The 27,244-nt window shown below is 47.0% G+C and overlaps 1 protein-coding gene across 1 annotated transcript in view; it reads right to left on the bottom strand.

Annotated features, from left to right (window-relative positions):
• The window catches only part of lrrc17 (leucine rich repeat containing 17), an 86,982-nt gene that overhangs the window by 43,120 nt on the left and 16,618 nt on the right, over positions 1–27,244 (bottom strand). Inside the window, exons 3-4 of the mRNA XM_083794503.1 lie at positions 9,396–9,841; positions 636–890 (exon numbers count right to left, since the gene is read on the bottom strand). Of these exons, the coding sequence (XP_083650629.1) occupies positions 636–890; positions 9,396–9,761 (621 nt within the window). The 5' untranslated portion in view covers positions 9,762–9,841. The remainder of the gene's footprint in view (positions 1–635; positions 891–9,395; positions 9,842–27,244) is intronic.

Below are 27,244 nucleotides of genomic sequence, written 5' to 3'. Positions count from 1 at the left end.
ATAAACACACTGACCTGCAGCGTGCGCACCAGGATCCCTTAATAAACATAAACATAAACATAAACACACTGACCTGCAGCGTGCGCACCAGGATCCTTTAATAAACATAAACACACTGACCTGCAGCGTGCGCACCAGGATCCCTTAATAAACATAAACATAAACATAAACACACTGACCTGCAGCGTGCGCACCAGGATCCTTTAATAAACATAAACATAAACATAAACACACTGACCTGCAGCGTGCGCACCAGGATCCTTTAATAAACATAAACACACTGACCTGCAGCGTGCGCACCAGGATCCCTTAATAAACATAAACATAAACATAAACACACTGACCTGCAGCGTGCGCACCAGGATCCTTTAATAAACATAAACATAAACACACTGACCTGCAGCGTGCGCACCAGGATCCTTTAATAAACATAAACATAAACATAAACACACTGACCTGCAGCGTGCGCACCAGGATCCTTTAATAAACATAAACATAAACATAAACACACTGACCTGCAGCGTGCGCACCAGGATCCTTTAATAAACATAAACATAAACATAAACACACTGACCTGCAGCGTGCGCACCAGGCTGTCCTTTAATAAACATAAACATAAACATAAACACACTGACCTGCAGCGTGCGCACCAGGCTGTCCAGGCCGCAGTCGCAGCTCCAGGGGTTGTCGTAGACGCGGAGGTAGACGAGGCGCGGCAGCGGCAGCAGCAGCTCCTCGCTGGCGGCGCGGATGGCGTTGTGCTGCAGCAGCAGCGTGGTGAGCCGCGACAGGCCCCCGAACGCCCGCTCCTCCACCAGGGAGATCTGGTTCTGCTGCAGGTCCAGGCTGCGGAGCTGGCTGAAGCGGGAGAACATGTTGTCTCGGAGCACCTGGTGGAGAGGACAGAGAGGTTTTATTATAGGTGTTTTATTCATTTGATGTTCGGCCCACACGGTTTAACCCATTCTGACCGGGCACCCATTTTGGTGTTAGCGTCATGTTATGCTTTAGCTATTTAAAAATAGCAGACCTACAAGCTCATATCGCGCAGACCTAAATAGCAGACCTACAAGCTCATATCGCGCCATATCGCGCCAGACCTACAAGCTCATATCGCGCCACCGAGTGGCGCGATATGAGCTTGTAGGTCTGCTATTTTTTGAAAAATTGAAGAGCGACTGACATTTTTAGAATCTGATCTCAGGTCAGAATGGGTTCATCAGACCAGTGTGTGTCCGGCGGAAACCTCGTATGAATCTGATCTCAGGTCAGAATGGGATAAGGTTCTGGAGAACATGCGCCGTCTCTGTCTGAGCACCTGGAGAGAGACGGGAGGCAGGGGTGGAGGTTATAGGCGGTTTGTTCTCTTGATGTTCAACCATGATCTGGCGATAGAGAATAATCTCACTTTGATCTGGGCCCCAGATACATGGTGCCCGTTCATTTTCATTCTCAATGAAAGCCAGCGACATTGTTACGGCCGCAGGCCTATATATATATATATATATATATATATATATATATATATATATATATATATATATCTGTGTCTGCGTGGTGCGCACAGTGCGCGCCCCCTTTGCCTAACCCCTCCCTGTAGGTCCGTCAGCAGCAGCCATTGGTGGAGAGCATTGCCGCCGCTCCGCTGTTGGTCGCCCACTCCGCATCTCGCTCCTCCAACCAGCTTCTACACCTGCGCCCACCTGACGGCATAAAGGCGTCCTGAAGTCTTCACTCCGGGCCGCTGTCCAAACAAACAGTCACTCCAGAGTGGAGCAGACTAGAAGCAGCACGCCCTCCGTGCAGCGAGAGAATGCACGGAGTAATATTTATAATGCCACCACCCGTATAGCAAGAGTTGCTGTGCGTGATGAGTTCACTGTACAATTTACAATTTAGGCATTTAGCAGACGCTCTTAATCCAGAGCGACTTACATTAAGCAAGAACAAAAAGCATGGGAATACATCACAAAAAAGCATTTATCATGAAACATGCGTAAGCTAAGAAAGTAACAGTGGAATATATATATTATGAGACTATACATATAAATATATATATATATATATACTACTATGCTATACATATGTACTATGGCGTGCTATGACTATATACAATGCAATTATAGTGCTGTCTACATAACATGCTATGTGTCACTTCTATGTTCTGAGCGCCTGGCCAGGGAAGCCTGCTTTTTGTACACTTTGTTAGGTTAGAGTAGAGTTGGCAATAGTAGGGCACTGTTGTCTCTTTATTTTGGTGGTTAGGTTAGCGTGTCTAAAACTCAAGAGGTTAGTTTTATTATGCTTTTGATTATTTCCCTTTAGTTGCTCCGTGTGTCATTTATTTGTTTGTCAATGATATATAATTCACATCGAATAATGAAGATACTTAATGTAAATAGATATTGTTTCACCATAATTTGTATGCCTCAGAATACGAAATAAAACAACTTTGGCAGTTTTACCGTACCTTGCCTTCTTAAATAACCGTCCTAGACTCGGTGAGTCGTAACAGACATGAAGATACAAAGCTACAGGCTACCATTCATTTTCAATGAAAGCCAATGACATGAAGATACAAAGATGCATCCGATGTTTATAGCTGCTATAAAAGCTACAACAGCTACAAAAAGGACAAACTGCTGAGTTGTAACAACTAAAGCACCAAATATGGTGTGTAGCTTTGATTCTTTTGTATCTGCCAGTGCGAACACAGCAGGACCTTACTGGACCTTCATGGGTCTATTTCTTTTTCTACACTATACCACAAAATAATGTTTAACTTCTGTAACTTCTGGGTTCTTTGTCTGTTTGAAAGTTCACATGTAGTGGATTTCATATCCCGTAAAGGTTATTATTCCCAATGCTAAAATATACTAACTTACCCACAATACTGTTGGAGGGATAGGAGAGGATTATAAACTATAAATTCCTCTCCATTTCTGAACTCAGTCTGTGCCGTTTGGCTTTGCATGCATGGCGGTTAGGGCTTCACTTAGTTTCACTTCATTTGGTAGCCAGTATAGCAGGTGGTTGATATCTACCAGCCAATGCTGTAATGGTAACCGCTCTCCTCTCCTCTCCTCTCCTCTCCTCTCCTCTCCTCTCCTCTCCTCTCCTCTCCTCTCCTCTCCTCTCCTCTCCTCTCCTCTCCTCTCCTCTCCTCTCCCCTCCCCTCCCCTCCTCTCCTCTCCTCTCCTCTCCTCTCCTCTCCTCTCCTCTCCTCTCCTCTCCTCTCCCCTCCCCTCCCCTCCCCTCCCCTCCCCTCCTCTCCTCTCCTCTCCTCTCCTCTCCTCTCCTCTCCTCTCCTCTCTTAACCCATTCTGACCTGAGATCAGATTAAAGAAATGTCAGTCGTTCTTCGATTTTTCAAAAATAGCAGACCTACAAACTCGTAGCGCGCCACTCGGTGGCGCGCTACGAGCTTGTAGATCTGCTATTTTTCAATAGCTAAAGCATAATATGATGCCAACACCAAAATGGGTGCCCGGTCAGAATGGGTTAATTAGGCAAACCAAAAAAGGAAATTCCTCTTTCTTTTATAGCAGGTCATGAGCTTGTCATGTGGCTATATCTGTTTGTACAATTAAATATACAGGGTCAAATTTAACCACTTAAACCCAATAGGGCCTACTAAGCTATAATGACTAAAACTGTAACTAAATATACTGACAATTTGTCAACAAATCATATCACTCATATATTATTATTGTCTCCACCATGCCGAAGGCATGGGGGGAGAGTATGTTTTGCACTCCATCCGTCCGTCCGTGTGTGTGTCCGTCCGTCCGTGTGTGTGTGTGTGTGTGTGTGTGTCCGTGAGCAGCTAATCTCGGCCACCGTTAACCCGGTCGATGCCAAATTTTGCACACACTCCCTGGATGCCAACGATGAACCTCTGCCCCAAACTTTCCAGAACGGCCTGTTATAGCGCCACCAGGAGGCCGCTTTGTGCAAAACAAGTTTTTGCACAGTACACCTACAGATTTTGTCCAAACATCACGCAATTTTGGTACACAGTCTCTCTAGAGCCATTCAACGAAACTGGTCTTTCAGATTTCTCAGACTCCATCCTGATTGGTTAAGATTGGCTTCCAAAGTTCACAGGAGTGCTCAGTTTCAAACAAAATGCTGCAAATCATGAACACATCGCGTGATTTCCGTGAAATTGTGCACGCACATTCCCACTAGGCCGAGGACGAAATGCCACATGAACAATTTCAACTCAGCCTCAAGGTGGCGCTATAACTGGCCGAAAAGTGTTTTTACCTCTAACTGCACGGATAACTTTGTATGCCAACTCCCTAGAGGCCAAGGAAAAACCTTTGCCTGGAATTTTTTACTTTTGTTGCCCTTTTATCCAACCACCAGATGAAGGCAAGCTGCAATGTCCTACATTCCTATCCTGGTGGAGACCTGTGCCCAGAAGGGCACTTTTTCTAGTTTAGATTTTGTTCTACCAAAGTCCACTGTGTGAAATGAGTCTGATTACTACCATTCATCAAGTGTTTTCTTCATTTTTGGATTCTAGATTAAGGAAAACAAAACATGAGTGAAAGAGAACAGCGGGTGACTAAACTAATTAAGTGATTTATTGTGAACTAATGTGAACTATTCAAGTGATATTTTACAAACAACAATTATCTGTGTCTTCAAGACACAGAGAATACATCATCATCATACCATATATATATATATATATATATATATATATATATATATATATACAGTATATATACAGTATATGTGTGTATAATTAACCAAATGTCTGAATGTGTGTCTGTCTGTGTGTCAGAAACACTGCCGTAGCTCCTCACTGCCTGCACCAATCACTCCGATAGAAATAAGGTCAGCTATTGGGTGAGGTATTACAATTTACAATTTAGAGCTGATCATGAGGTTATAATTATCTTCCCTTCTTCTCTGGAAACCTGCCTCAAAGCAGACCAGAGGTAGAAAACGGTCAATCCCTGATGTCATCGCTACTTCCCATTGCAGTCAGAACTGCAGCATCACTCCCAATCTTCCGCCATAGCCTGAAAACCCACCTTTTCATCATGGCCCATAGCACTTACCCTAACCCCTTAGATAGCATTTCTGTAGACTTAGATAACATTTGACACAGACTTATAGCATGTTATGTAGACAGCACTATAATTGTATTGTATATAGTCATAGCACGCCATAGTACATATGTATAGCATAGTAGTAAATATGTATAGTTTTTATGTATAGTGTATGTATAGTTTCATTATATAGATATTCCACTGTTACTTTCTTAGCTTACGCATGTTTCATGTTCTTGATTAAATGTCGCTCTGGATTAAGAGCGTCTGCTAAATGCCTAAATTGTAAATTGTAAATTGGGATGGCAATGAAGGACCGGGAGGTCTGGCGTGGCATTGTGAAATCCATGATCTCGACCGCGGTCGAAAAATGATGCTGTGAGCGCTGACACACATACCTGTATGTTATAAATGATGCTGTGAGCGCTGACACACATACCTGTATGTTATAAATGATGCTGTGAGCGCTGACACACATACCTGTATGTTATAAATGATGCTGTGAGCGCTGACACACATACCTGTATGTTATTGCGTGGCGCTGACACACATACCTGTATGTTATTGCGTGGCGCTGACACACATACCTGTATGTTATTGCGTGGCGCTGACACACATACCTGTATGTTATTGCGTGGCGCTGACACACATACCTGTATGTTATTGCGTTCCAGCAGCAGGTGGTGTATGTCATACCTGTATGTTATTGTCATACCTGTATGTTATTGTGTTCCAGCAGCAGGTGGTGTATGTCATACCTGTATGTTATTGTGTTCCAGCAGCAGGTGGTGTATGTCATACCTGTATGTTATTGTGTTCCAGCAGCAGGTGGTGTATGTCGTACCTGTATGTTATTGCGTTCCAGCAGCAGGTGGTGTATGTCGTACCTGTATGTTATTGTGTTCCAGCAGCAGGTGGTGTATGTCATACCTGTATGTTATTGTGTTCCAGCAGCAGGTGGTGTATGTCATACCTGTATGTTATTGTGTTCCAGCAGCAGGTGGTGTATGTCATACCTGTATGTTATTGTGTTCCAGCAGCAGGTGGTGTATGTCGTACCTGTATGTTATTGTGTTCCAGCAGCAGGTGGTGTATGTCGTACCTGTATGTTATTGTGTTCCAGCAGCAGGTGGTGTATGTCATACCTGTATGTTATTGTGTTCCAGCAGCAGGTGGTGTATGTCGTACCTGTATGTTATTGTGTTCCAGCAGCAGGTGGTGTATGTCATACCTGTATGTTATTGTGTTCCAGCAGCAGGTGGTGTATGTCGTACCTGTATGTTATTGTGTTCCAGCAGCAGGTGGTGTATGTCGTACCTGTATGTTATTGCGTTCCAGCAGCAGGTGGTGTATGTCATACCTGTATGTTATTGTGTTCCAGCAGCAGGTGGTGTATGTCGTACCTGTATGTTATTGTGTTCCAGCAGCAGGTGGTGTATGTCATACCTGTATGTTATTGTGTTCCAGCAGCAGGTGGTGTATGTCGTACCTGTATGTTATTGTCGTACCTGTATGTTATTGTGTTCCAGCAGCAGGTGGTGTATGTCTTACCTGTATGTTATTGTGTTCCAGCAGCAGGTGGTGTATGTCATACCTGTATGTTATTGCGTTCCAGCAGCAGGTGGTGTATGTCATACCTGTATGTTATTGTGTTCCAGCAGCAGGTGGTGGATGTCGTACCTGTATGTTATTGTGTTCCAGCAGCAGGTGGTGTATGTCGTACCTGTATGTTATTGCGTTCCAGCAGCAGGTGGTGTATGTCATACCTGTATGTTATTGCGTTCCAGCAGCAGGTGGTGTATGTCGTACCTGTATGTTATTGTGTTCCAGCAGCAGGTGGTGGATGTCGTACCTGTATGTTATTGTCGTACCTGTATGTTATTGCGGGCTAGCAGCAGGTGGTGTATGTCGTACCTGTATGTTATTGTGTTCCAGCAGCAGGTGGTGTATGTCATACCTGTATGTTATTGTGTTCCAGCAGCAGGTGGTGTATGTCATACCTGTATGTTATTGTCATACCTGTATGTTATTGCGTTCCAGCAGCAGGTGGTGTATGTCGTACCTGTATGTTATTGTGTTCCAGCAGCAGGTGGTGTATGTCATACCTGTATGTTATTGTGTTCCAGCAGCAGGTGGTGTATGTCGTACCTGTATGTTATTGCGTTCCAGCAGCAGGTGGTGTATGTCGTACCTGTATGTTATTGTGTTCCAGCAGCAGGTGGTGTATGTCGTACCTGTATGTTATTGCGTTCCAGCAGCAGGTGGTGTATGTCGTAGGGCATTAACGACTTGAGATTTTTCCCAGTCGACTTGTCGGACAGTAATTTATCGATAAGTCGAATTATCGTTTCTGGCGGCGGGGGGGGGGGGGGGGGGGGGGGCGGACGCGGACGCGCGGGGGGGGGGATTTAACAGGGGCGGGTGGAGCTGCCGCGCGCTCAAATACGGAGCATGTCAAACATAGCACTGCGCATTCAGTGGCCTCTCCAATATGACACAGTCACAGTGCATGTATCATCTATATCAGAGGTTCCCAAACACCGGTGCCGGTCCGCGGGACACGTGGCACTGGTACGCAAGAGGGGAATTCTACGTTTTGCGTCGTTTAAAAATGTCCAATCTTTGTATCTTTAGCAGCAGCAGCTGTAGGCTATTTTGTGACGATAGCATTAATGAAACCAAACGCTACACGCGGTTCCGGTACAGGATTATTATTTCATGTGAATCATGTCAAAATGAAAAGATGATGTTATCCAGGTAAAGTAGTGGTATTGGCACACAGCGCAGCAGCAGCACCGAGAACACAATGAGAGATATGACATTATTATTCTCCTCCTCCTCCTCCTCCTCCTCCTCGACAACTCGATAACGTTCTCATTTGTTACTCATTTTCTGAGCCATGCAAATAAACAACAACCCGCACTGACCGGAGACGGAGAGGTTCATGTGCGCTGCGCGTAAAGCTTAGCCAGAAACAGACAGTCATTGCGTCAGCATGCATGTAGCCTCGGGAACCCAGACGTTATATTTCCAGCACGGAGGTGAGGGGGATATCGTTTGGGGGTAACGTTTGCGTGCTTCTATCTGTTACTTCTCTGACACAGCGCAGTTCAAACAGACTTCAGCCAGTCTCAATAGTGGGACACCGCGCGCTGAGAGCCACATAGCCTACACAGCTGCATTTGGTTTTTAATTAAGGGCGCGTTCTGAATGCAATGAAAAAAGGGGAGAAAAAAAAAAAAAAAAAGCTCAACTTTCGACTCGCGCTGCTGCGAGTCGACTCGTGACTCGTTTATCGATAAATCGATAAATCGATTTTTTGATGAATGCCCTAGTATGTCGTACCTGTATGTTATTGCGTTCCAGCAGCAGGTGGTGTATGTCGTACCTGTATGTTATTGCGTTCCAGCAGCAGGTGGTGTATGTCGTACCTGTATGTTATTGTGTTCCAGCAGCAGGTGGTGTATGTCGTACCTGTATGTTATTGTGTTCCAGCAGCAGGTGGTGTATGTCATACCTGTATGTTATTGCGTTCCAGCAGCAGGTGGTGTATGTCGTACCTGTATGTTATTGTGTTCCAGCAGCAGGTGGTGTATGTCGTACCTGTATGTTATTGTGTTCCAGCAGCAGGTGGTGTATGTCATACCTGTATGTTATTGTGTTCCAGCAGCAGGTGGTGTATGTCGTACCTGTATGTTATTGTGTTCCAGCAGCAGGTGGTGTATGTCATACCTGTATGTTATTGTGTTCCAGCAGCAGGTGGTGTATGTCATACCTGTATGTTATTGTGTTCCAGCAGCAGGTGGTGTATGTCGTACCTGTATGTTATTGTGTTCCAGCAGCAGGTGGTGTATGTCGTACCTGTATGTTATTGCGTTCCAGCAGCAGGTGGTGTATGTCATACCTGTATGTTATTGTGTTCCAGCAGCAGGTGGTGTATGTCATACCTGTATGTTATTGTGTTCCAGCAGCAGGTGGTGTATGTCGTACCTGTATGTTATTGTGTTCCAGCAGCAGGTGGTGTATGTCATACCTGTATGTTATTGTCGTACCTGTATGTTATTGTGTTCCAGCAGCAGGTGGTGTATGTCTTACCTGTATGTTATTGTGTTCCAGCAGCAGGTGGTGTATGTCATACCTGTATGTTATTGTGTTCCAGCAGCAGGTGGTGTATGTCGTACCTGTATGTTATTGCGTTCCAGCAGCAGGTGGTGTATGTCGTACCTGTATGTTATTGTGTTCCAGCAGCAGGTGGTGTATGTCGTACCTGTATGTTATTGTGTTCCAGCAGCAGGTGGTGTATGTCGTACCTGTATGTTATTGTCATACCTGTATGTTATTGCGGGCTAGCAGCAGGTGGTGTATGTCGGCGGGCCAGTCCTCCATCACGGCGGTCAGCTGCTTGTCCTGACAGTCCAGGTACTTCTCCCCCGCCTCCACGTACTCCTTACAGTCTCCCGCCGCACGCCGGACCGCGCCCGCCCGGCCACGCCCCCGCACCACAGCCCCACCACCACCCCCCCCGGGGTCCGCCCCTCCTCCTCCCGCCGCCAGGGCCCCGGGACCACCCCCCCGGGACCGAGAGCGGCCCTTGTGATGATTGGCCCCTGAGCGGGCCCCGCGCCAGGGCTCCGCCGCCCGCAGCAGGAGCAGGAGGAGGAGAGTGGTCAGGAGGTCAGAGGTCAGGAGGCGCATGGTGGAGAGGAGAGGTCAGAGGTCAGATCAGCTCAGTTTGGGGAGGATGCTTTTGGGGATGAGACATAGGAGACAGGTCACTGTGTGTGGGAGAGAGAGAGAGAGAGAGAGAGAGAGAGAGAGAGAGAGAGAGAGAGAGAGAGAGAGAGAGAGAGAGAGAGAGATAAACATTAGCTTCTGCGATCACGCCCACCACCTAATAATGCCAGTTCAGCCCAATCTGCTTCTGACTAAACCTAACTTTCAGTCATTCCGTTTCGTCACCGTCAAGATCAACGCATAGAATGCAGCTACTGAGATCTTGGCAGGTCAGCAGAGATGGAGCCGAGACCATTCAATGTTCTGACAATGTTCAGTGCATTGAAAGGATTTGAAGCGGGAGGTAAAGTGATGATAATAAATAAGGAAAAGTTAATGTTTTGGACATATTGATTTCTGCCCGACAGTAAGTCACATAATAGCTCTCACATCTATATATAGCGTCCTTTTTCTGGGTGTGTGAAGTGAACACATTCGTCCATTCAGCAAAATATGTTTGGTCCACTTGAAGAGGAGAGGACTCACAGTACGGTTCGTTATGTGAAGAGGTCACTATACCACAGTCTACCTCTCTGAAAGAATTACAGTGGTGGAGACAGTGAAGGACAGACAGACTTACAGTGGTAGAGACAGTGAGGAACGCCCTACCAACAGTCATTAAGACATGTGAATCCCTTGACTCCTTCAAAACCGCTCTCAAAGGGCACCTACAGACGGCTGCAATTCGAAACTGGCCTCTGTAAAATCTGAACCCCTCACTGTATAATGTATCTTTTCCCTTTTTTGCTTCCTATATGATGAATTCCTGTTCTGCTCTTTAGCTACATAGAAATGTCTATTTGTATGTCTCTAAATGTTTGTATGTCTCTAAATGTTTTGATGAATTGAACAATGTGGACCCTGTTGTAAACAAGTGCAATGCTTAATCGGGTCGTCCACTCACAGTTAACAGTCGTTGTATTGAGTTTGTGCTTAAAATGTACTGTAAATTCTACAAACTGTTAATAAATATTTCAATCAATCAATCAAAGTGAAGGAGAGACAGAATTACAGTGGTGGAGACAGTGAAGGAGAGACAGAATTACAGTGGTGGAGACAGTGGAGAGACAGACAGAATTACAGTGGTAGAGACAGTGAAGGAGAGACAGAATTACAGTGGTAGAGACAGTGAATGAGAGACAGAATTACAGTGGTGGAGACAGTGAATGAGAGACAGAATTACAGTGGTAGAGACAGTGGAGAGACAGACAGAGATATATAAATAAGTGTGAGCAGAGGAGAGTAAAGCAGGTAATTGTAGCAGAGGAACAGAGAGAGAGAGAGAGAGAGAAGGCAGCACACCAGGCACAGTTCAAACATGACAGTATCTTCCCCGGTTATGTTCTGTGAGACCCTCCTCCCTCTCCCCCTCTCCTTCCTCCTAAGTGCAACCTGATGTCTCTCCCCCTCCCGAGCCTTCCTCCTCCAGCTTTCAGCAATTTGTTCTGTCTTTCAGCCACTAATTACCTTTTCCTCTCGCTCTCTCTCTCATTCCTACTTTCTTTTCATGTTGGTCCCCTGTCAGTTACATTTAATTTACTCTGTAAACAATCACAATATAGCTGGCAGGAAGTGTGTGTGTGTGTGTGTGTGTGTGTGTGTGTGTGTGTGTGTGTGTGTGTGTGTGTGTGTGCGTGTGTGTTCACACACGCACGCTTGAGTGTGTGTGAGTGTTACCATGTGTGAATGTATGTATTTCAGCCGGTGAGACGGTGAGGAATTGGACACGCACATTGGTCACATGGTCTGTTCCCCGGGCAGACATGAAAACAATGTTTTGCATTTGTTATAGAATAGCGACATTCTGGCGTCACGCCGTTTAATATCCCCGGGGTCACGGACGTGCTTCATTTTCTCCATATTCAAAATACTGTACCAAAGGGTCATTTTAACATCGTGTCATCATAACTATGTTCCAAAAATGAAACAAACCCTTGCGATTCTGTCAGGTATGTGACTCTGTGTCGTTTAGGATATTGGGTTATATTTGATAATGTCTGCGTTCGGAGGAAATTGATTTATTTTCTTACACTTTGAATGAATTAGTACTTTTTCAGTATCCGTTCATGCTTCATATCCGTAGGAGTACAATCGGTTTATTTATGATAAGATTCTAGAAACACGCGCACACACACACACACACACACACACACACACACACACACACACACACACACACACACACACACACACACACACACACACACACACATCCAAATGAACAATCAAAATTGTTTAATAATGTTTAATAAAAATACAAAGTTCAAGACTTTCACGACACATTGCGAACTTGTAGATATTCTATAGGCTATACCTATGACTCAATATATCATAAAGATTAAGACAATTATTGGTTCTATATAATGGCTTTCGATATGTGTCGGGTTTTAACCCATTCTGACCCATTTTGGTGTTGGCATCATGTTATGCTTAACATGAAACCAAACAGAATGGAAATATTAATAGTATTTATGGTTTTTAACGACAACAAATTGGTTTTGGGGACTCCATGCCCAGTGTGTGCATGTGTGTGTGTGTGTGTGTGTGTGTGTGTGTGTGTGTGTGTGTGTGTGTGTGTGTGTGTGTGTGTGTGTGTACTGTAAATGAATGAGTCATTGGTCCTTTGTGTGATCTAGAGGCAGGCGGCAAAGCCAAAGTGTCTGCCAAGTAACGCGCACGCACGCACACACACACACACACACACACACACACACACACACACACACACACACACACACACACACACACACACACACACACACACACACACACACACACACACACACACACACACACACACACGGCGAGTCAGTCCAAGTGAATGGAAGCACAACCCCCCCATGCTTGTACAGTCACAGTCCAACACAGTGGAACAAGGCTGTCAATGAAACAAGCTGCTGTTCCATTGTGAATAATACACTGGTTATGTTGGATGGCTGCACCCACTGCACTGCAACAGCTGGACATGCATTTGGCTCCACATGTTACTGTACAGCCTATTCTATTCCCAGCCATTCACTGCACTGGCTTCCGGTTGTTTTTAGGATTGACTTTAAAATTCTGTTACTTGTCTATAAAGCTCTCAATGGTCTCGCACTTCCGTACCTCCGTGACTGCCAACCTAGATATGTCCCTAGCCGCCCCCTCAGGTCCTCCAATGCTGGCCTACTTGAAGTGCCTAAAAGAATGCGCACAAAAAAGTATGGTGAGGCAGCTTTTTGCTTCTATGGCCCAACAGCCTGGAATAAACTTCCATTCGAGCTCAGACACGCACCCTCTGTAGACATTTTTAAATCTCAACTCAAGACTCACCTCTTCACCCTTGCTTTTAGTTGAGTTTTTTTTTTTTTAATGTGTTTTTATTTATTTTATGCTCTTATATTCAGTTTTGTTCTCTGCTATTGTTTTATCTTTTTAACTACTTGTGTTTTATTGTATTTTTTTTTGTGTCCTGCCCTGTGAAGCACTTTGAGCTGCATTTATGTATGAAAAGTGCTATACAAATAAAGTTTATTATTATTATTATTATTATTCATGCACGGCTGTATAGCTGTTGTACTGTAGCTTCTAGTACTGTGTGCAGCAGTGCGGTAAGGCCCCTCCTTCTCCACAAGAGAGCTTGGGTTCGACAATAATGTATTTTCTGATGCCAGGGTGTGCGATTTGTGTTTGCGTGTCTGTGTGTGTGTGTGTGTACTTGTGTGTGGGGGAACCGGTGCATATGCGTGCACGTGCAGTGCACCTAATGAGAGGTGTGTTTTCACAGACGTCCAACATTAGCGCCAGCCTAAACAGACACATGGCACTAGGGCCATGTGTCCACCACATGGGGGAGACGCGCAGAGAGCCAGGAGACTGCATGGTGCTAATACTCAGTGTCCACCACATGGGGGGAGACGCGCAGAGAGCCAGGAGACTGCATGGTGCTAATACTCAGTGTCCACCACATGGGGGAGACGCGCAGAGAGCCAGGAGGCTGCATGGTGCTAATACTCAGTGTCCACCACATGGGGGGAGACGCGCAGAGAGCCAGGAGACTGCATGGTGCTAATACTCAGTGTCCACCACATGGGGAGAGACGCGCAGAGAGCCAGGAGACTGCATGGTGCTAATACTCAGTGTCCACCACATGGGGAGAGACGCGCAGAGAGCCAGGAGACTGCATGGTGCTAATACTCAGTGTCCACCACATGGGGAGAGACGCGCAGAGAGCCAGGAGGCTGCATGGTGCTAATACTCAGTGTCCACCACATGGGGGAGACGCGCAGAGAGCCAGGAGACTGCATGGTGCTAATACTCAGTGTCCACCACATGGGGGAGACGTGCAGAGAGCCAGGAGACTGCATGGTGCTAATACTCAGTGTCCACCACATGGGGGGAGACGCGCAGAGAGCCAGGAGACTGCATGGTGCTAATACTCAGTGTCCACCACATGGGGGAGACGCGCAGAGAGCCAGGAGACTGCATGGTGCTAATACTCAGTGTCCACCACATGGGGAGAGACGCGCAGAGAGCCAGGAGACTGCATGGTGCTAATACTCAGTGTCCACCACATGGGGGAGACGCGCAGAGAGCCAGGAGACTGCATGGTGCTAATACTCAGTGTCCACCACATGGGGAGAGACGCGCAGAGAGCCAGGAGACTGCATGGTGCTAATACTCAGTGTCCACCACATGGGGGAGACGCGCAGAGAGCCAGGAGACTGCATGGTGCTAATACTCAGTGTCCACCACATGGGGAGAGACGCGCAGAGAGCCAGGAGACTGCATGGTGCTAATACTCAGTGTCCACCACATGGGGGAGACGCGCAGAGAGCCAGGAGACTGCATGGTGCTAATACTCAGTGTCCACCACATGGGGGGAGACGCGCAGAGAGCCAGGAGACTGCATGGTGCTAATACTCAGTGTCCACCACATGGGGAGAGACGCGCAGAGAGCCAGGAGACTGCATGGTGCTAATACTCAGTGTCCACCACATGGGGAGAGACGCGCAGAGAGCCAGGAGACTGCATGGTGCTAATACTCAGTGTCCACCACATGGGGAGAGACGCGCAGAGAGCCAGGAGGCTGCATGGTGCTAATACTCAGTGTCCACCACATGGGGGAGACGCGCAGAGAGCCAGGAGACTGCATGGTGCTAATACTCAGTGTCCACCACATGGGGGAGACGTGCAGAGAGCCAGGAGACTGCATGGTGCTAATACTCAGTGTCCACCACATGGGGGGAGACGCGCAGAGAGCCAGGAGACTGCATGGTGCTAATACTCAGTGTCCACCACATGGGGGAGACGCGCAGAGAGCCAGGAGACTGCATGGTGCTAATACTCAGTGTCCACCACATGGGGAGAGACGCGCAGAGAGCCAGGAGACTGCATGGTGCTAATACTCAGTGTCCACCACATGGGGGAGACGCGCAGAGAGCCAGGAGACTGCATGGTGCTAATACTCAGTGTCCACCACATGGGGGGAGACGCGCAGAGAGCCAGGAGACTGCATGGTGCTAATACTCAGTGTCCACCACATGGGGGGAGACGCGCAGAGAGCCAGGAGACTGCATGGTGCTAATACTCAGTGTCCACCACATGGGGGAGACGCGCAGAGAGCCAGGAGACTGCATGGTGCTAATACTCAGTGTCCACCACATGGGGGGAGACGCGCAGAGAGCCAGGAGACTGCATGGTGCTAATACTCAGTGTCCACCACATGGGGGAGACGCGCAGAGAGCCAGGAGACTGCATGGTGCTAATACTCAGTGTCCACCACATGGGGAGAGACGCGCAGAGAGCCAGGAGACTGCATGGTGCTAATACTCAGTGTCCACCACATGGGGGGACGCGCAGAGAGCCAGGAGGCTGCATGGTGCTAATACTCAGTGTCCACCACATGGGGGAGACGCGCAGAGAGCCAGGAGACTGCATGGTGCTAATACTCAGTGTCCACCACATGAGGAGACGCGCAGAGAGCCAGGAGACTGCATGGTGCTAATACTCAGTGTCCACCACATGGGGGGAGACGCGCAGAGAGCCAGGAGACTGCATGGTGCTAATACTCAGTGTCCACCACATGGGGGAGACGCGCAGAGAGCCAGGAGACTGCATGGTGCTAATACTCAGTGTCCACCACATGGGGAGAGACGCGCAGAGAGCCAGGAGACTGCATGGTGCTAATACTCAGTGTCCACCACATGGGGGGACGCGCAGAGAGCCAGGAGACTGCATGGTGCTAATACTCAGTGTCCACCACATGGGGGAGACGCGCAGAGAGCCAGGAGACTGCATGGTGCTAATACTCAGTGTCCACCACATGGGGGAGACGCGCAGAGAGCCAGGAGGCTGCATGGTGCTAATACTCAGTGTCCACCACATGGGGGAGACGTGCAGAGAGCCAGGAGACTGCATGGTGCTAATACTCAGTGTCCACCACATGGGGGAGACGCGCAGAGAGCCAGGAGGCTGCATGGTGCTAATACTCAGTGTCCACCACATGGGGGAGACGTGCAGAGAGCCAGGAGACTGCATGGTGCTAATACTCAGTGTCCACCACATGGGGGAGACGCGCAGAGAGCCAGGAGACTGCATGGTGCTAATACTCAGTGTCCACCACATGGGGGGAGACGCGCAGAGAGCCAGGAGACTGCATGGTGCTAATACTCAGTGTCCACCACATGGGGAGACACGCAGAGAGCCAGGAGGCTGCATGGTGATAATACTCAGTGTCCAGAACATATGGGGAGACGCGCAGAGAGCCAGGAGACTGCATGGTGCTAATACTCAGTGTCCACCACATGGGGAGACACGCAGAGAGCCAGGAGGCTGCATGGTGCTAATACTCAGTGTCCACCACATGGGGGAGACGCGCAGAGAGCCAGGAGACTGCATGGTGCTAATACTCAGTGTCCACCACATGGGGAGACGCGCAGAGAGCCAGGAGACTGCATGGTGCTAATACTCAGTGTCCACCACATGGGGAGAGGCGCAGAGAGCCAGGAGGCTGCATGGTGCTAATACTCAGTGTCCACCACATGGGGGGAGACGCGCAGAGAGCCAGGAGACTGCATGGTGCTAATACTCAGTGTCCACCACATGGGGGGACGCGCAGAGAGCCAGGAGACTGCATGGTGCTAATACTCAGTGTCCACCACATGGGGGAGACGCGCAGAGAGCCAGGAGACTGCATGGTGCTAATACTCAGTGTCCACCACATGGGGGAGACGCGCAGAGAGCCAGGAGGCTGCATGGTGCTAATACTCAGTGTCCACCACATGGGGGAGACGTGCAGAGAGCCAGGAGACTGCATGGTGCTAATACTCAGTGTCCACCACATGGGGGAGACGCGCAGAGAGCCAGGAGACTGCATGGTGCTAATACTCAGTGTCCACCACATGGGGGGAGACGCGCAGAGAGCCAGGAGACTGCATGGTGCTAATACTCAGTGTCCACCACATGGGGAGACACGCAGAGAGCCAGGAGGCTGCATGGTGCTAATACTCAGTGTCCAGAACATATGGGGAGACGCGCAGAGAGCCAGGAGACTGCATGGTGCTAATACTCAGTGTCCACCACATGGGGGAGACGCGCAGAGAGCCAGGAGGCTGCATGGTGCTAATACTCAGTGTCCACCACATGGGGAGAGACGCGCAGAGAGCCAGGAGACTGCATGGTGCTAATACTCAGTGTCCACCACATGGGGAGACACGCAGAGAGCCAGGAGACTGCATGGTGCTAATACTCAGTGTCCACCACATGGGGGAGACGCGCAGAGAGCCAGGAGGCTGCATGGTGCTAATACTCAGTGTCCAGAACATATGGGGAGACGCGCAGAGAGCCAGGAGACTGCATGGTGCTAATACTCAGTGTCCAGGACATGGGGAGACGCGCAGAGAGCCAGGAGGCTGCATGGTGCTAATACTCAGTGTCCACCACATGGGGAGACGCGCAGAGAGCCAGGAGGCTGCATGGTGCTAATACTCAGTGTCAACCACATGGGGAGACGCGCAGAGAGCCAGGAGACTGCATGGTGCTAATACTCAGTGTCCACCACATGGGGGAGACGCGCAGAGAGCCAGGAGACTGCATGGTGCTAATACTCAGTGTCCACCACATGGGGGGAGACGCGCAGAGAGCCAGGAGACTGCATGGTGCTAATACTCAGTGTCCACCACATGGGGGAGACGCGCAGAGAGCCAGGAGACTGCATGGTGCTAATACTCAGTGTCCACCACATGGGGGAGACGCGCAGAGAGCCAGGAGGCTGCATGGTGCTAATACTCAGTGTCCACCACATGGGGGAGACGCGCAGAGAGCCAGGAGACTGCATGGTGCTAATACTCAGTGTCCACCACATGGGGGGAGACGCGCAGAGAGCCAGGAGACTGCATGGTGCTAATACTCAGTGTCCACCACATGGGGGGAGACGCGCAGAGAGCCAGGAGACTGCATGGTGCTAATACTCAGTGTCCACCACATGGGGAGACGCGCAGAGAGCCAGGAGACTGCATGGTGCTAATACTCAGTGTCCACCACATGGGGGGAGACGCGCAGAGAGCCAGGAGACTGCATGGTGCTAATACTCAGTGTCCACCACATGGGGGGAGACGCGCAGAGAGCCAGGAGACTGCATGGTGCTAATACTCAGTGTCCACCACATGGGGAGACGCGCAGAGAGCCAGGAGACTGCATGGTGCTAATACTCAGTGTCCACCACATGGGGGGAGACGCGCAGAGAGCCAGGAGACTGCATGGTGCTAATACTCAGTGTCCACCACATGGGGGGAGACGCGCAGAGAGCCAGGAGACTGCATGGTGCTAATACTCAGTGTCCACCACATGGGGAGACGCGCAGAGAGCCAGGAGACTGCATGGTGCTAATACTCAGTGTCCACCACATGGGGGGAGACGCGCAGAGAGCCAGGAGGCTGCATGGTGCTAATACTCAGTGTCCAGGACATGGGGAGACGCGCAGAGAGCCAGGAGGCTGCATGGTGCTAATACTCAGTGTCCACCACATGGGGGAGACGCGCAGAGAGCCAGGAGGCTGCATGGTGCTAATACTCAGTGTCCACCACATGGGGGAGACGCGCAGAGAGCCAGGAGACTGCATGGTGCTAATACTCAGTGAATGAGCTGATACTGCTGCTAACATACAGCCTAATCTGCGATATTATATCTGGAATCTGGAATATGAATTCAACTCTGACCCAAATGGTCCAGTTGTAGACTCTCTGGATTTCACTATGTACTGTATGTACGTATGCAGTTCATGTCGTCTCTGTCGGGCAGAAGCTCCATTTTTCAATTTTTTTTTTTTTTTTTTTTTTGATAAATCAGTGCTATTGAACACCAACTATTGAACCAATGAAAAGTATTAAAAAGCACTTCTGACTAAAACTAATTCATCCATTGGATCCTCAAGCTGTCATTCAAACCACCAAACTCCAACTTATAGATTCTGACTTTGACATTTTAATCAATGATGGACAAAACAACCATCTTCATATTTTACTGCCTGTCATCTGTTGTAATGTTTGTCTCAGACCTCAGACGGCTCATGAATTTGTTGCACATCAATTGCATTGTAATCTTCGCGGGTCGTAGTCCAGCTGGCTCAGTTTGAAGAGCTTAAGCCATTGAATCCCAAGGTTGTGCGTCTAATACCGGGCACCTCCAACTCAGTGTATGAGTAGAACGTATGTCTTGGATAACATAGACACAGTGGTGGAAAGTAACTAAGTACATTCATTTACTTAAGTACAGTACTTCAATAAGTACAATTTTGAGGTATTGGTACTATCTATGTGTACTGTTGAGTATTTCCAATTTCCAATAATTTTACTTCTACTCCACTACATCTTAGAGACAAATACTGTACTTTTGCTCCACTACAATTATTTGAAAACTTTAGCTACCAGTTACTTTGTAGATTTGGATTATTATTTAACTACTTCAGCCCGATATACATTCCAGAAATTTGAAAATAGCCGATTTACAAGCTCCGAATGCGTCGCGATGCGCCCAACCTAACCTACTTAATTGCATTCTCCTGCATAAAAGATTCTGAAACATTTCAGACAATTCGCCTACAATGATACTCCCAAAAATAGGGACGCCATGTTGGAAGCGGTTAACCCATTCTGAACGGGCACCCATGTTGTGCTTTAGCTATTTAAAAATAGCAGATCTACAAGCTCATATCGCGCCACCGAGTGGCGCGATACGAGCTTGTAGGTCTGCTATTTTTGAAAAATCGAAGAACGACTGACATTTTTAGAATCTGATCTCAGGTCAGAATGGGTTAACAGAAAGGCAAAAAGAGCTGAGCACTTTTACTGCGCGTTCATGATGTCCACTTCTCACACATCTGAATGAACACGACGTTTGTCATGATGGACAGCTAGTATTTATTCTGTTTCCTAGGAGGTTCAGTCTGGGACAGTTTCCAGGATTAAACAAGTGAAATTGGAAGTGATGAAGAAGATGACACATGAGCAGACAAATTTGGAACACTATAAAACAAGAAATGATCACATAGTGATATTTGATATAAAGAAGCGCTTGTTTCTTTATTTAGTAACGGACACTCTTCTCAACCCGCCGGTCTCAATCATAACATTACGTTACATAACATTGGGTGTCTCTAAAGATTTCTGTTACCCGTTTCCTGGTCATGTGACCTGAGTAACCAATACAGGACAGCAGCGTGTGTGGTAGCCAATCAGGACTATTAGGTCCTCAGTATGACTAGGTCTTCTACATGTCATGAGCTTTCACTAGTCAGGTTTCACTTGACAAAATAAAATGAGCTGATCAATGGGTCACTCTCCTGATTGGCTGAAATGTTGTCACCTGCCTAAAAAATGTATTTTCTGTTTATTAAAGAGCTGGAGAGACAGGGAGACTCCTGCTACTGAACAAACACTCTCTACGTGATTACTATCACAACATACAGTAGAGACAGGGAGACTCCTGCTACTGAACAAACACTCTCTACGTGATTACTATCACAACATACAGAGACAGGGAGACTCCTGCTACTGAACAAACACTCTCTACGTGATTACTATCACAACATACAGTAGAGACAGGGAGACTCCTGCTACTGAACAAACACTCTCTACATGATTACTATCACAGCATACAGTAGAGCTATAACCTTTTTCTCTTAAATATATTTTTTATCCCACGATTTTGTAACCCATTTTTCACCCCTGTGTCAATCACCTAATGTGATCCTGGGCTCTACACACCCTCCGCCAACCTAGTCCCCATATATGGGGGACAAGGGGAGACCAACCTAGTCCCCATATATGGGGGACAAGGGGAGACAAACCTAGTCCCCATATATGGGGGACAAGGGGAGAGCAACCTAGTCCCCATATATGGGGGACAAGGGGAGACCAACCTAGTCCCCATATATGGGGGACAAGGGGGGGACAAGGGGAGACCAACCTAGTCCCCATATATGGGGGACAAGGGGAGAGCAACGGACTTGAACTCATGCTTCCTTCATGCTTGAGTGTCCAAGTTGCTCCTTTACACCTGAAAGGGGGGAGTTTCCCTGCTTGGACGTAGCGCGTGGAAGGAACACGTTATTCCAACCAGTTCCTTTCCCCTCCATCAGGCGCCCCGGCTGGCCAGGGGGAGGCAGTTTAGAGACCAGGATTACTGCATGTTTTTTGTGAGGGTACCTACCCTAGGGGACACGGGGAGAACATGTGAGGGTACCTACCCTAGGGGACACGGGGAGAACATGCAAACTCCACACAGAAAGGCCCTTTTCGCCAACCCCGCCTTCGGGTATGGGCACTGATGACACAGAGGAGGAAACACGCCGCCAGCACCCACAGATCCCCGAGCGGGAATCGAACCCAGGACCTTCTAGCTGTGAGGCGACAGCACTACCAACTGTGCCACCGTGCCCCCATCGAGCTATAACCTTTTTAACAAACCACTTTTTGTTTTAACCAAAAAATATCACGTACCCTACTTTTAAAATGACTTGTTAGCAGACGGCTACAGGAGGGGACTTGTTGTACCGTAGACTGAGGAGCCCACATTTTGACTGTAAGTGTATCTAAATATGTACAGTACTGCTCCCTTAAGGGCCCCATATGGTAGCCATGCAAGGGCCTCTGGGGGCCTGGTACACTGGTCTGATTAAACCCATTCTGACCTGAGATCAGATTCATACGAGGTTTCCACATGGACACACACTGGTCTGATTAAACCCATTCTGACCTGAGATCAGATAAAAAAAATGTCAGTCGTTCTTCGATTTTTCAAAAATAGCAGACCTACAAGCTCATATCGCGCCACTCGGTGGCGCGATATGAGCTTGTAGGTCTGCTATTTTTCAATAGATAAAGCATAACATGATGCTAACACCAAAATGGGGTGCCCGGTCAGAATGGGTTAAATGAAGAATGGCATTCATATGGCAGCCATCATGCATTTAGCATTCTCAAACAGCACGCATTGGCAATTCCATACATACACGCATATAAAAAAAAAAAGAATCACACAGAAAAGTTTGTCGGGATCGGGACTCGAACGCACAACACACTGTCAAGATGGATTACCAGCCAAGGTGCCTGGACCGCTAGGCCGGCCCAGGCCCAGGCCCGGATCTGATTATTGACGGGCGTGAAAGGTTGTCAAAGTTGGACCCGTGCAGGACGCCGCTGTACAGTAGATGTTCATACCGGCGATTGCAACCAGCATTCGTCCAATGTTATAGGCTCCTGTATCCAATGTTAAAATGACTTTAACCAATTAATTAGGCCTGAAAAAAAGTGTCTTCTAAAACCTGACAGTTTTCTGAAATACCTGTTTCTAGGCCTATATCACTCAATATTTCATGTCAAGGACCCCCAAAAATGATCTGTAATTGGCCTCCGAGACCCCCCCCCCCCCATCTGAAAATATGTTGTTCCAGGGACCCTCCAGAAGTGAGTTAAAACGTTCATTCTGAAAAAATATATTCCAAATTTGAGGCACTTTTTACGATTATTTTCAAAAATAGCAGACCTACAAGCTCGTAGCGCGCCACTCGGTGGCACGCTATGAGCTTGTAGATCTGCTATTTTTCAATAGCTAAATTATAACAATGTTTAAAACACCAAAAGGGGTCCCCGCCCAAAATGGGTTAATGTCCATCTAAGGTCAGTTAAAGCCACTCAGCTCATTTCCAGCCAACAGTACGCCAGGAAGTTCAAGCTGCACTTTGAGCCAAACCAACTCAGACCCAACCCGAGACAGACAGAGGGTCACCTCTTGACTTCAGCCGTTCTAAATTAGCCCAGTCTTTGTATACGTTTCTACCATCCCAGACCGGACCTATTTCTGGGGGAATCGGGGTCGAGCTCTCGCTGTTTTCCTAAGCAAACCGACTTCCAGCCCTTCCCTGTGGTTAACCCATTCTGAACGGGCACCCATTTTGGTGTCAGCATCATGTTATGCTTTAGCTATTGAAAAATAGCAGATCTACAAGCTCATATCGCGCCACCGAGTGGCGCGATACGAGCTTGTAGGTCTGCTATTTTTGAAAAATCGAAGAACGACTGACATTTTTAGAATCTGATCTCGGGTCAGAATGGGTTCATCAGACCAGTGTGTGTCCAGTGGAAAACCTCGTATGAATCTGATCTCAGGTCAGAATTGGTTAACCTCCTACTCACTGCAGCCACGTCGTCCACATAGTGATGGAAGGAGTTACTCACATGTTCTACTTTACAGTAGATATACTGTAGAATATACTCTTTTGTTTTCAAATGGCCGAAATATACTTATACTGCAAAGGGCTGAACTGAAGTGGTTCACACTAACCAATAACTGAAATGTTCATGTAATTGTAGTGGAGTAATTAAAGTAATATTCCTTTTTTTAAATTTTCCTCAGAGATGTAGTGGGGTTGAAGTAAACATAGAACATTGTAAATAGTAATTGTAAATAGTAAAAAATGGCAGATCTATTAGCGCACATTGTGTTGCATCGCTACTTGTTGTGAGCTTGTAGATCGGCTATTTTCAAACAGCCAGGATTTAAAACACAATCTATGCCAAACTCGATATTTCTTTAGCAGTGTTTTTTCTCAGAATTGAGGTGATACAAGGTGAGGGACGATATTAGGAGTTAATTTAAAAAAAATAGCGCAACCTCACGGTTAGCATATTAGAGCTTCTGACACTAACGAAGGTGACCCACGGTGGCTCGAAAATGGCCCGTTACTACTTCCTGTTCATGGGGTCTTCTTCGGGGCCTTTTTCGTGCATTCTGGTGCCACAGCTCCTGAGTCAATGTTGGCCTCAAATGAGTTGGGCTGAAGTGGTTAACCCATTCTGACCTGAGATCAGATTCATACGAGGTTTCCACTGGACACACACTGGTCTGATTAACCCATTCTGACCTGAGATCAGATTAAAAAAATGTCAGTCGCTCTTCGATTTTTCAAAAATAGCAGACCTACAAGCTCGTAGCGCGCCACTCGGTGGCGCGCTACGAGCTTGTAGATCTGCTATTTTTAAATAGCTAAAGCATAACATGATGCTGACACCAAAATGGGTGCCCGTTCAGAATGGGTTAATGTATGTTTTATAATAATAATCAAAATAGTAACTATAGTAACTATAAGTAACTATAGTTTTCATATCATCATAGTGGAGTAAAATGTACGATATTTGTATAAAAGTAAAGATAATTGGAAATACTCCAGTAAAGTAAAAGCACAAGTACTTAGTTACTTTTCACCACTGTACGTACATGAGGAAAGAGAGAATGACTTCCAGGTGCGTTGTGTTCTTCCATCAGTCAGATATTGACACTGGCACAGCACCATTCTTTATCCCATTCTGACCTGAGATCAGATTCATACGAGGTTTCCGCCGGACACACACTGGTCTGATGAACCCATTCTGACCGGGCACCCATTTTGGTGTCGGCATCATGTTATGCTTTAGCTATTGAAAAATAGCAGATCTACAAGCTCATATCGCGCCACCGAGTGGCGCGATACGAGCTTGTAGGTCTGCTATTTTTGAAAAATCGAAGAGCGACTGACATTTCTAGAATCTGATCTCAGGTCAGAATGGGTTCATCAGACCAGTGTGTGTGTCCGGCGGAAACCTCGTATGAATCTGATCTCAGGTCAGAATGGGTTATGTATGCTACTGAATGCCTGCACTGTTGAAGTTTATGTGGCTGGCAGTGGCTCAGCGCAGGTTTCTGATCCCTGCATGGCATGCAAACACACACACACACACACACACACACACACACACACACACACACACACACAGTAGTCACACACACACACACACACACACACACACACACACACACACACACACACACACACACACAGTAGTCACACACACACACACACACACACACACACACACACACACACACACACACACACACACACACACACACACACACACACACACACACACACACACACACACACACACACACACAGTAGTCACACACACACACACACACACACACACACACACACACACACACACACACACACACACACACACACACACACACACACACACACACACACACACACACACACACACACACACACACACACACACACACACACACACACACACACAGCCAACCCCAAGAGAGACTAAACTCCACTGTCTTATTGTGCGGAAAAAAGTGCAGAGCAATCTGGCGATGAGACGTGCACAGCATGTGTGCATGTGTGTGTGTGTGTGTGTGTGTGTGTGTGTGTGTGCATGTGTGTGTGTGTGTGCGTGCGTGTGTGTGTGTGTGTGTGTGTATTGTTATTGTAATATGCAGACAGTGCAACTTTCTGTTTTCCATAAATATGGAAACATGGATCCCTAAATAAATTGTGGATAAGCTGCTATATTATTAGTCATTAAATATGTCAGGATGCCAAATCCGGTCCAGATCTGTTCAATGTAAGTTCCTATGGGCTGAATAAATCACTGGGCTTAGTAAAATATGCACAGTATGTCCCCCATCTTTTTATTGAGGACATAGATCAGGGGTGGGGCAACGTTGATGGAGAGGGTCACTATATTTCCATACTAAATATTTTAAGTAAATTAATGTCCTATACTTCATCATTCTACAAAGTCACACATAGCCAATCAACAAGCTCAAATATTAAAATTGTAATAGGTCTACTAGTCACACATCAGTCAAGTAATATAGATGATTCTTAAAGGACAACTTTAGTTTTTTTCAACCAAGGTTCATGTTTTAGGTTGTTATTAGAGAAACTAAAAGGTGAGTGTTAATTTTCTTTCATTTGCTGCTTTCTTTCGTTTTAGGGATGTTTAGCTCTTTTTGACAGGGGGCATGGGGCTAAATATGTATTTTTTTACCAAATTTGATGGTGATTTATTTATTTATTATTTACTATAGTCCTAATAAACCCCAGGAAATTACATCTGGCCACAGAAGATCACAGGATCTACTGAATGTGAAGGTAGCCTACTGGGGGAAGGCTTATACTGTGTGTATAGGCTCAATATGTCAGTTTGTCACATTCAGTAGATCCTGTTATCTTTTGTGGCCAGATGTAATTTCTTGGGGTTTATTAGGACTATAGTAAATAATAAAAACATAAATCTGGTGAAAACCAGGTATACTTAAACACTATATACTGCAGATTTACCACTACATATAATATATATATTTATTTCTTTTTGGGGAGGGGGGAGGGGGTTGTAATAAAATCACTGCACCCTTTGATCCCCCCCCCCCCCCCATAACCCTCCCTGTTATGGAAAACACTGATGTAATACTGTCTTAATTGCGTCACTTAATACTTCATACTTGTTACTTAACCCATTCTGACCTGAGATCAGATTCATACGAGGTTTCCACTGGACACACGCTGGTCTGACGAACCCATTCTGACCTGAGATCAGATTCATACGAGGTTTCCACTGGACACACGCTGGTCTGACGAACCCATTCTGACCTGAGATCAGATTCATACGAGGTTTCCACTGGACACACGCTGGTCTGACGAACCCATTCTGACCTGAGATCAGATTCATACGAGGTTTCCACTGGACACACGCCGGTCTGACGAACCCATTCTGACCTGAGATCAGATTCTAAAAATGTCAGTCGTTCTTCGATTCTTTTCAAAAATAGCAGACCTACAAGCTCATATCGCGCCACTCGGTGGCGCGATATGAGCTTGTAGATCTGCTATTTTTCAATAGCTAAAGCACGACATGATGCCCACACCAAAATGGGTGCCCAGTCAGAATGGGTTAATTAATACCAGCAGTCTGTGCCCCAGACTGAAGCAGAGTGAAGTGAATGTTTAAATACCCCATAGTGCCTGATGAAGCCGCCTGTATCATTCAACACATGATATGCAGTCATATTTGGCTGTTGTTTTTGTG

This window comes from Protomyctophum parallelum, assembly GCF_964188405.1.
Source record: "Protomyctophum parallelum genome assembly, chromosome: 22".
NCBI lineage: Eukaryota > Metazoa > Chordata > Actinopteri > Myctophiformes > Myctophidae > Protomyctophum > Protomyctophum parallelum.
The sequence above is the reverse complement of the archived record's forward strand: the minus strand, read 5'-3'. Positions and strand labels throughout refer to the sequence as shown.